The sequence below is a fragment of the Papio anubis genome, chromosome 7 (assembly GCF_008728515.1).
Source record: "Papio anubis isolate 15944 chromosome 7, Panubis1.0, whole genome shotgun sequence".
Lineage (NCBI taxonomy): Eukaryota > Metazoa > Chordata > Mammalia > Primates > Cercopithecidae > Papio > Papio anubis.
Window position 1 is genome coordinate 103618978 of NC_044982.1, and position 10499 is coordinate 103629476.

The 10499-nt window shown below is 40.5% G+C and overlaps 1 protein-coding gene across 12 annotated transcripts in view; it reads right to left on the reverse strand.

Moving 5' to 3' along the window:
- AKAP13 (A-kinase anchoring protein 13) overlaps nt 1-7902 on the reverse strand; it is a 266890-nt gene extending 258988 nt beyond the window's left edge. For 5 of the 12 annotated variants that reach the window (XM_031669210.1, XM_031669209.1, XM_031669208.1 and 2 more), the window contains exon 1: nt 6356-7901. In XM_031669210.1, the coding sequence (XP_031525070.1) occupies nt 6356-6445 (90 nt within the window). In that variant the 5' untranslated portion in view covers nt 6446-7901. Of the gene's footprint in view, nt 1-6355 lie in introns of all 12 variants that reach the window. The other 7 variants (XM_031669214.1, XM_031669213.1, XM_031669212.1 and 4 more) reach the window with 2 other exon arrangements.
- Between the last annotated feature and the right edge of the window lie 2597 nt (nt 7903-10499).

Below are 10499 nucleotides of genomic sequence, written 5' to 3' on the forward strand. Positions count from 1 at the left end.
CATTTAAACATTCAACAGTACTGCCACCTGTACACTTTGGAACCTTTCTTACATTTTAAACTATTGCAACGCATTCTGGACACATCTTTATTCAAAGGCTGATTAAAATATTTATTTGGAGTCCAGCCTATTTGTCTTAACTGACAGATAAAAGTTCTTCTCCGGGTACAGTGCTTTTCCTTATTTAGTAGCAATATTCTCTCTTCTACTGATGATACTCACCCCTGGCAGATCCCAAATATGATCTAAAAGAAAATCTTCACAATCTTTGTTCTCTTGCTTATTTCTTTCCCTAGGTGCAGAGAACTGCCCCCACCCACCCTGCTCAATGGGATATCATAAAACAGCTACTTTTCCTCACCAAAACAGCATAAATCCCTGCAACCTGACTCAGTTCACTGAGAATCCAATACACTGTTACTGTCCTTTTAAAAGGGAGATAACATATTGCCCCATTAAGTATTACTGCTGATGGACATACTTGAATCCTGAAGTTTAAAGAAGTATTCTTCTGTAGAGCCTGCTCACGTCAATTAAACACAAAATCATATACAAAGCATTTAGTGTAAGTATTAAGTATGTTACTCGGAACTGAGCTGTGCTTCCCTAACAGAATGAAACTTTTTAAAGCTTAACAAAGTTTACAGTGGTTTCTATGACTTAAGTCCAGAAAACAAAGGTTCAATTCACAATTTACCACCAATTAACTGTGCATCTTATCACAACATCTTCAGACCTCATTTCCTCACGTCTAAAATGGAGAGGTTGAAGCATATATTAGCTAAAGTATTTACTAACTCTAAAGTTCTCAGGCTCCATGAGGGTAAGATCAGAGAGCTTCTAACTGATCTAACTGCATTTATCCTCTCCTTTCCAATTATCGTTTATCACTAATTTTCCCAAACTACTATTCTATGAGTTTTCTACTGCTGTTACAACAAATTATCACAAACTCAGTGGCTTAAGACAACACAAATGTATTATCATATTATCATTTCTGAAAATCAGAAGTCCGAAATGACTTTCACTTATTTAAAAATCAAGGTGCCAGCAGGGCTGTGTTCCTTCTAGAGTCTCTGTGTGGAGAAAGTGTTCTTTTGCCATTTACAGCTTCTAGAGCTGCATTCCGTGGCTCATGGGCTCCTTCCTCCATGTTCTAAGCCAGCACTGTAGTATCTTCAAATCTCTGACTCTGACCACTGACTCTCCTGATACTCCCTCTCACTCAGGAGAACCCCTGTAATTATACTGGGACACTCAGATATTTCAGAATAACCTCCCATCTTAAGATCCTTAATTTAATCAAGTATGAAAAGTTCCTTTTGCCATGTAAGGTAAATAGTCACAGGTTCTAGGGATTAAGACGTGAATAAATTTGGGGGAGCCATCCTTCTGCATAACACAACTACTTATTTACAACAGTTCCCTAATTAAAAACCTTTAATAACCAAAACCAGACAAAGACATCACAAGAAAACTATAGAACACATCTCTATGTATAGACATAAAAGTCCTCAAAATACTTTCAAAACAAATCCAACAACATATAAAAAAGATTGTGCAGCATGATCAAATGATACTTATCTCAGGAATGCCAGGTTGGCTTAACATTAAAAATTCAACCAAGGCAGCCTGGCAACAGAGCAAGAACTTATCTCTAAAAATAAAAACAGGCCGAGCACAATGGCTCATACTGTAATTCCAGCACTTTGGGAGGCCGAGGTGGAAGGATCACTTGAGGCCAGCCTGGGCAGCGTAGTCAGATCTCGTCTCTACAAAAAATAAAAAAATAAAAAAATAAATAGCTGGGCATGGGTGCACATGCCTGTGGTTCCAGCTACTCAGGAGGCTGAGGTAGGAAGATCACTTGGGCCTAGGAGATCACAGCTACAGGAAGTCATGGAATACCCTGTCTCAATAAATACGTAAATAAATAGCCAGGCATGGTGGCGCACACCTGTAGTCCTGGCTGCTCAGGAGGCTGAGGTGGGATGATCCCTTAAGCCCAGGAGTTCCACGATGCCGTGACCTATGATCATGTCACTGCACTCCAGCCTGGGTGACACAGCAAGGTCCCATCTCTTTAAATAAATAAAAACTAATTCAATCAATGTAATATATCACATTGATGAAAGGAAAAAAACCCACATGGCCATCTCAACACAGAAAGATCACCTGACAAAATCCAACATGTTTTCATAATAAATATAGTCAAACTAGGAATAGAAGGGAACGTCCTCATCTAACAAAAGGTACCTGTGAAAAACTCACACCTAACAACATCATATTTAATGGTGAAAACGTGGATGCTTTCTCTTTAAGATCAGTAACAAGACAAGGATGTTTGCGGTCACCACTTCTATTCAATGTTGTACCAGAGAAGCTTCTCAGGGCAATTAGGCAAGAAAAAGAAATAAAAAGCATCCAGATTGGAAGGGAAGAAAACGATCTCCGGTTACTTGATCCTGTACAGAGAAAATCCTAAGGCATCCATTTAAAAACTGTGGACAAACAAGCTAGATTATAGTTTGTAACGCATCTCTGACACAAGGCTATAGTTTCAGAGATCAGAATGCAAAAATCAACAGTATTTCCATATATAAGCAATGAACAATCAAAAACTGAACAACTGGCCAGGTGCGGTGGCTCACGCCTATAAACCCAGCACTTTGGGAGGCCGAGGCGAGTGGATCACGAGGTCAGGAGTTTGAGACCACCCTGGCTAACACGGTGAAACCCCGTCTCTACTAAAAACACAAAAATTTAGCTGGGCGTGGTGGCAGGCGCCTGTAGTCTCAGCTACTCAGGAGGCTGAGGCAGGAGAATGGTGTGAACTCTGGAGGCGGAGCTTCCAGTGAGCCAAGATCACGCCACTGCACTGCAGCCTGGACGACAGGGCAAGACTCCGTCTCAAAATTAACAGCATCAAAATGAATAAAATCATAAGCAACAAATTTCAAGGAAGTACTAAGTTCATACAGTGAAAACTACAAAACACTGTTGAAAGAAATCAAAGACAACCTAAATGAAAGGAATCAAATTCAGAGTACAGAAAAAATTCCTCACATTTATGATCAATTTCAACAAGGATGCCCAAGACAGTTCAATGGGGGAAAGAATAGTCTTTTCAACAAACAGTGCTGGAACAACTACAGATCCACATGCAAAAGAAAAAAGCTGGACTCTTCCCTTACAAAATACACCAAAATGAACTCTCAGAAAACATAGGAATAAATCTCTGTGACTTTGGGTTAGGCAAATTCTTCTTAGATATGCAAAAAACAAAACAAAACAAGCAACAACAGAACATTATCAAAACTGAAATTCTTTTTGCTTGAAAGGATTGCATCAAGAAAGTGAAATGACTCCCCACAGAATTATAGAAAAATTTTGCAAACCATGTATCTAATAAGGGACTTGTAGTAAGAATATACAAAGAACCCTTACAATTCAATAAGACAACCCAATTTAAAAATGAGAAAAGGATCTGAATAGACATTTCTCCAAAGATACAGAAAAATGGCCAATAAGCACATAAAAAGATGCTCAAAATCATTCATCACTTAGGAAATGCAAATTTAAAACACAACGAGGTATCACTTCACGCCCATTAGGGTGGCTATAAATCAGTAAGTCAGAAAACCTGTGTTGGCAAGCACATGGAAACACTGAAGTCCTTATACACTGCTGGTAGGAATGTAAAATGGTGCAGCCACTGTGGAAAACAGTTTTCCAATTTCTCAAAATGTTAAACACAGTTATCATACACCCAAGCAATTCCACTCTTAGGTATACGCCCAAGAGAAATGAAAACATGTGTCTTCACCAGAATTTGCTGTTCACAGCAGCATTATGCATAATAGACCAAAAGTGGAAACAACTCAATTGCCCATCAACTGGTGATTGGGTAAGTAAAATGTGATATATCCAGGCACTGGACTGTCATTCATTAATAAAAAGAACAAGGTACTGATCCATGCTCTAACACGGGTGAATCTTGAAAACATTATGCTAAAGAAGCCAGTCATAAAAGGCCATGTATTCCATGATTTTATATATACATATATATATGAACTTTCTGTGTGTGTATACATATATATATATACACACACACACACAGATATATGATCGTTCTGTGTGTGTGTATATATATATACACATGAACTTTCCAGAATAGGTATATCAATAAAGACAGAAAGTATATAAGTGGTTGCCACAGGCTGAGAGGAGCAGGGAATGGTGAGTGACTGCTAATGGATATGGTGCTTTTTTGGGGGATGATGACATGTTCTGGTCAGATAATGGTGATGACTACAAAACTGTATACACATGAAAAACCAAAGAATCACACAGTTTAAAAGGGAGAGGCTGGGCATGGTGGCTCACGCCTGTAATCCCAGCACTTTGGGAGGCTGAGGCGGGTGGATCACGAGGTCAGGAGATTGGGACCATCCTGGCTAACATGGTGAAACCCCATCTCTACTAAAAATACAAAAAATTAAATTAGCCAGGTGTGGTGGCAGGCGCCTGTAGTCCCAGCTACTCGGGAGGCTGAGGAAGGAGAATGGCAAGAACCCAGGAGGCGGAGCTTGTAGTGAGCCGAGATCGCGCCCCTGCACTCCAGCCTTGGCGACACAGTGAGACTCCATCTCAAAAAATAAAAATTAAAAAAAAAGTGCGGGGAATTTAGCCCGGCCTGGTGGCATGCGCTTGTACTCCCAGTTACTCGGGAGGCTGAAGCAGGCCTGCTTGAGCCCAGGACTTCAAGGCTGCAGTGAGCTACGATCGCTCCACCACACTCCAACAAGAATGACAGCGCAAGACCCATTTTCCTAAGAAAAAAAGAAAAAACTCAAGGTACTCAGCTCACATACAAACCCACTGGTAAACATAAATTATCTCTAAGTAGTCTAGAAAGAAAATGAGCACATAAAACATCTTCTAAAAACACATGTTACATTTCACATAAAAATCAGCTATGCAGAAGTTATATGAATATTTTATGGTGGAAACATAAATGATTATTATTACTACAGAATGGTTAAGTATATTTATGTATTTATGTATAAATGTATAAAAGGAAAAGCATCTTTAAAATAAGCACTATCAATGGCTTCTTGGTGGTCACAAAACAAAATCCTCACACCTTTGTCTTCCCTCACAATTGAGCTTTATCACATCTTTTCTGGCCTATCTCCCATTATTCCCTGACACAAACTCAGGTGGGCCAGAGTTTCCAATGAGCATCCCCCCACTATTCACCCAACACTGTGTTCACTGCCCCCTATTCCTGACCATTTGCCTATTGCCTTCAACTAATTCTGGGGACGTTTTGTCCCACTAAATGACCCTTAATTCTTCAAGGCCTACCTTAAGTCCTATAACAAATTTTCTCACCCTCTCCAGAGCATAGCAACCCAGCAACTACTGGCCTCTCATAGCCCTAACCATCCACAACCCGAAGCTGGCTTCTCATCAAATGGACACTTTTCACCACCCAAATTCAACTAATTCACTTTTTTTTTTTTTGGAGACGGAGTCTCGCTCTCTCACCAGGCTGGAGTGTAGTGGTGCAATCTCACCTCACTACAACCTCCGCCTCCCGGGTTCAAGCAATTCTCCTGCCTCAGCCTCCCAGGTACCTGGGACTACAGGCACGTGTCACCATGCCCAGCTAGTTTTTTCTATTTTTAGTAGAGATGTGATTTCACCGTGTTGGTCAGACTGGTCTTGAACTCCTGACCTCATGATCTGCCCACCTCAGCCTCCCAAAGTGTTGGGATTACAGGCGTGAGCCACCACACCCAGTCAATTAATTCACTCTTACAATAATAAAGACTGGTCACCTAGAGCCTACCAGCCTTAATTCAATCATTTATCAATTTTATTTTCTAAGTCCCTCACTTTAGGGAGATGATATATCAGCTTTCACCCAGAGTCTAAAGGAAACAGCAGTCTTGCCAATGACATAGTGCCATCTAGTTGCAACATAAGGTAAATCACAATGGCAGTAGGAGGATCTCCACACTACTTTTACAGGAATGCACTGCAGGTAAAAAATAAGAAGCTACAGTACTGTTTTGCAGGACAATTTGTTTCATATGTGCATACCATCGCCCTGAACTAAATCAACTCTCAAGTCATACAGGTATTATTTTGTTTTCCGTTCTATGCACAGATTAGCCATTTAGTATTTACTAAATCAAACTCAATTTCTGAAGTCTTACACAAATATATTCATGCATATATAGTTAAAATTTTCCTTGAGAATCTATCATGTGAGAGTGTGGCTTATTATAACAAGTAAACAGAACAGATAAATACCAAACGAAAAGAAATCTCATGATTTACTCACATATAAGGGAGCTTGTTGTGGATTAAGTTTCATGACCCAGGACACTGAAACAGAAATGGAATAAATGAGAATAAAATGAAAAGTTGTCATCAAAAATATATAAGCCACCGAAAGTCCTAGGTGTCAAGCATAGCTCTATGAGTACAATCCCGTCCCCGAGATTACCATATGCCCAGCTGTATACTATATACTAAGAGATTCAGGAAGGAAGCAGGGTCAGGGATTGATCCCAGACTCAATCTTTTCAAGTGGGGAAGAAAGATTTTCCGATTGAAAAATAAAGACAAAAGGCTTCACTGTCATAGAAGTTTCAACAACCAATAGGATATTTAAAACAGTTATCAAAGCAAAACCATTGTATGTTCACGTATGTTTTTACCTAGTCCCTCAAACTCACAAAATGCTGTTTACTCAGGGACTCCTTCCTGTCTTACTAGGGAGCCTGGAAAGTGAGGCGAGGATTGCAAGGGCCACCAGAACTCTCTTCCTCAATTCCCCTTCTCTAAGAAGGGAGGCTACAGCTTGCCTCTCTAACCACTAAAAGGCATGACCCTCCTCAGAGTTAATAGCTGGATTCCCTGATTGTTATTTTCACCAAATGAATTCTCATAAAAATCTCATTAAGATTTAGAGAAGGCTTCCAGGGTTGAATTCCTGAACATTAAGAATAGCATATTCTTAAAAGTTTAACTTGGAGATTGGACCAGGACTTCATCTAGGCTATAAATGCTCAGCATGGTAGGCCCTTTACCAAACACCCTGAATTTGAGTATAAAGTGATCTCATCCTCTTAAGGGTCAGAGAAACAGAACCAAGTGACTTCACTATAATTTGATCTGAGGAAGTTTCTTACTCACAACAGGTAAATGAAGGCACATACTAACCAGCAATATAAACAACAGTATAAATTTTCATACATGCAAAAAAACAGACAAAATCCCAAACTTCATGTTCTAACATATCACAAAAGCCTCACTAACAATAAATTGAAATGACCAAATGTTTGGACTGAAAAGCAATGCCTTGGTAGCCTAGCTATGCCTAACTCAAATAACAGAACCCTCTCGATATTAAAATCCTCACAGATCTGCCACAGATCAAGCTGTGTATGTCCTGGATCAAGACTTCGCCAAAAAGCAGTTAGCACACACTTGAGAGGGAAAAAATTTACATCAGCCTCCTAAATGCAATCATCTCCACACCAGTTGCAGGCCCCAAGCTTCAATGTGTTCTGCTGGACAACGCAGTAGAAAGCTGACAAGCAGGTGGCTTTCCCACACTGACTGAACCACCTCCATGCTCACGCCCATTCATTCTCTGGTCCACCCCATGCGCTATAACAGACCTCCTGGCTTAGGGTACTCTTACCTTACTGACTGCCTTCACTTAATGACTTTGTAACTTTAGGTGTAAAAATTATCTGCAGAAATCCACACTGAAAACCAAGCTTGAAAAAGGTAGCAATAACCAACCAACATTTTTAGAAGAACAAAGTCAATTTCAAGCCCATCAGATTCAAATAGCAAGCATGGATGAAAATGAAAGATTGGGGGCCGGGCGCGGTGGCTCAAGCCTGTAATCCCAGCACTTTGGGAGGCCGAGACGGGCGGATCACGAGGTCAGGAGATCGAGACCATCCTGGCGAACACGGTGAAACCCCGTCTCTACTAAAAAATACAAAAAAACTAGCCGGGCGAGGTGGCGGGCGCCTGTAGTCCCAGCTACTCCGGAGGCTGAGGCAGGAGAATGGCGGGAACCCGGGAGGCGGAGCTTGCAGTGAGCTGAGATCCGGCCACAGCACTCCAGCCTGGGTGACAGAGCAAGACTCCGTCTCAAAAAAAAAAAAAAAAAAAAAGAAAATGAAAGATTGAAAGGCTTGAGAACCTTCTCAATGTATTAAATATCCATTTAAATTACAATTAAGCTCACTGTGCTCACTGGACTTTTAATCAGCTTTCCAGGTCCTGCCCAGACTTGCCTAGGACAAGGGAATGAAAGAACCTATAAATGTATGAACCGATCTACCTTAACTAACTTGTCAAGTGTTCCTGCATCAAGCAGAAGAAATATCAGTGAAACTGATACAGGAATTAACACCTTGTTAATCCACAAAAATTAAAAGAGTGTCGTACAATCCTGTGGCTTCCTTGGGCCACACTGGAAGAATTGTCTTGCACCACACATAAAATACACTAACACTAGTAATAGCTGATAGGCTTTAAAGAAAATTGCAAAAAAAGAAAATCTCATAATTTGTTTTTGAGACGGAGTCTGGCTCTGTCACCCAGGCTCAAGCATAGTGGCACGAGTTTGGTTCACCGCAACCTCTGCCATCTGGGTTCAAGCGATTCTCCTGCCTCAGCCTCCCAAGTAGCTGAGAATACAGGCACCCGCCACAACACCCAGCTAATTTTTTGTATTTTTAGTAGAGACAGGGTTTCACTATGATGGCCAGGCTGGTCTTGAACTCCTGATCTCAGGTGATCCATCCGCCTCGGCCTCCTAAAGTGCTGGGATTACAGGCATGAGCCACCATGCCCAACCAATGTTTTAAGAAAGTTTACGAATTTGTGTTGGGCCACATTCAAAGCCCTCGCAGGATGCAGCCTGTGGGCCACAGTTTGGACAAGCTTGGATTAGAGAAATCTACAGAGACAAACTAGTGACTTAGCAGCCCTCTGATGTTTCGTGATTTGCAAGAAACTTAAGAGGACTATGTGGAAAGACGACAAACATCAATTTAACTGAATGGTTCCCACCACACTGGAATGAGGAAGCTGAGCAAACTCAGAGGACTCTTAAGAAAGGGCTGATGTCATCTGAACTGTTTGGAATTATAAACTCCTCTAAACATTTTTCAAAGCCAGAACTCATAAGAGTCATTCTGATACATGGATTAAAAGAGGGATGACAAAGTGTCTGGCCCCTACACTGGTCAAAGGGACAGGTCATTGTTATGCTGGCAACACAGGCTGTTCAAAAGAATGCATCTGTCAAAAGTAATCAAAGTAATGACCCCAGAAGGCTCCAGAAACAGACTGGTAAATTCAGGTTGCTTTTAGACTACTTCCACAATGCTGACACACAAGGGGAAGGAAAAAACTAACATTTACAGAGCATTATATTTGATATTACACTTAATCCCCATTAAAAAGATACTATTCCCCCTATTTCACTAGTGAAAAAAATTGATCTTTCAAAGGTTAAATCATTTAACACCAAGGTCAAAGGGTAAGTTGGAGAGAACAGATTCAAACTCAGTCTGACGTTAAAACATGTATTTCCCCCCGCATCATAAAAGGCTCTCCTGCTAATGACCTCAAAATCTAAAAACCGACTTGCCCTACACCTCCAGCCCCATCCTACAAACTCTCCCTGAAGTTGTTAATTCAGCTGTCATTGTGCACCCACAATGTGCCAGACATCATACTCCTCAAAATTCTATAGGTACAGAAGGAACAGACAAAAATCCCTACCTTCATAGATATTATTCTAGGGGTAACACAGGTAAACAAAACATTAAAATAAATAGTTTTCACACAGTAACAAATTCTATAGAGAAAAATAAAACAGAAGAAGGAATAGCAAATGAGGGAGATGCCATTTTAAACATGGTGCTGAGGGAAGGCCACCCTGAGAAAGATATCATTTACCCCCAAAATACAAAAGTAATAGAAAAAACAGGTAAAAGGTGTTCTAGACACTTAAACCTGCCACAACATTGAGAACTCAGGGTTCTGATGCAAAACCTCACTGCATATAAAAGGATTAACTTATGTTATACATTTAAACAAACTCTACTTAAGAACTGTGTTCTAAAGGAAAGAGCACATTACAGGAAGGCAGTTTTCGGTCAGAGTAAACACACTTAAAAACTAAATCTATTGAAAGACCAAGACCCACTGAAAGTCTTTGCTTTGTCAGATTTTTGACCAAAAGGAAAATTAAAGAAACACACCATGCCCATCCAAGGATTTCACCAAGGAATTTTAAGAGAGAAAATCCTACTTCTTCCTCACCCAGTAGCCAGTGAAATGACTGAGAAAATTCACAAGTTCACTGGGGCTGCTTTCATGTAACACAGGGACAACACATGACAGAGACAATGGAACCCTACAGGTTGCCTAGTATTTGAAAGACTGTG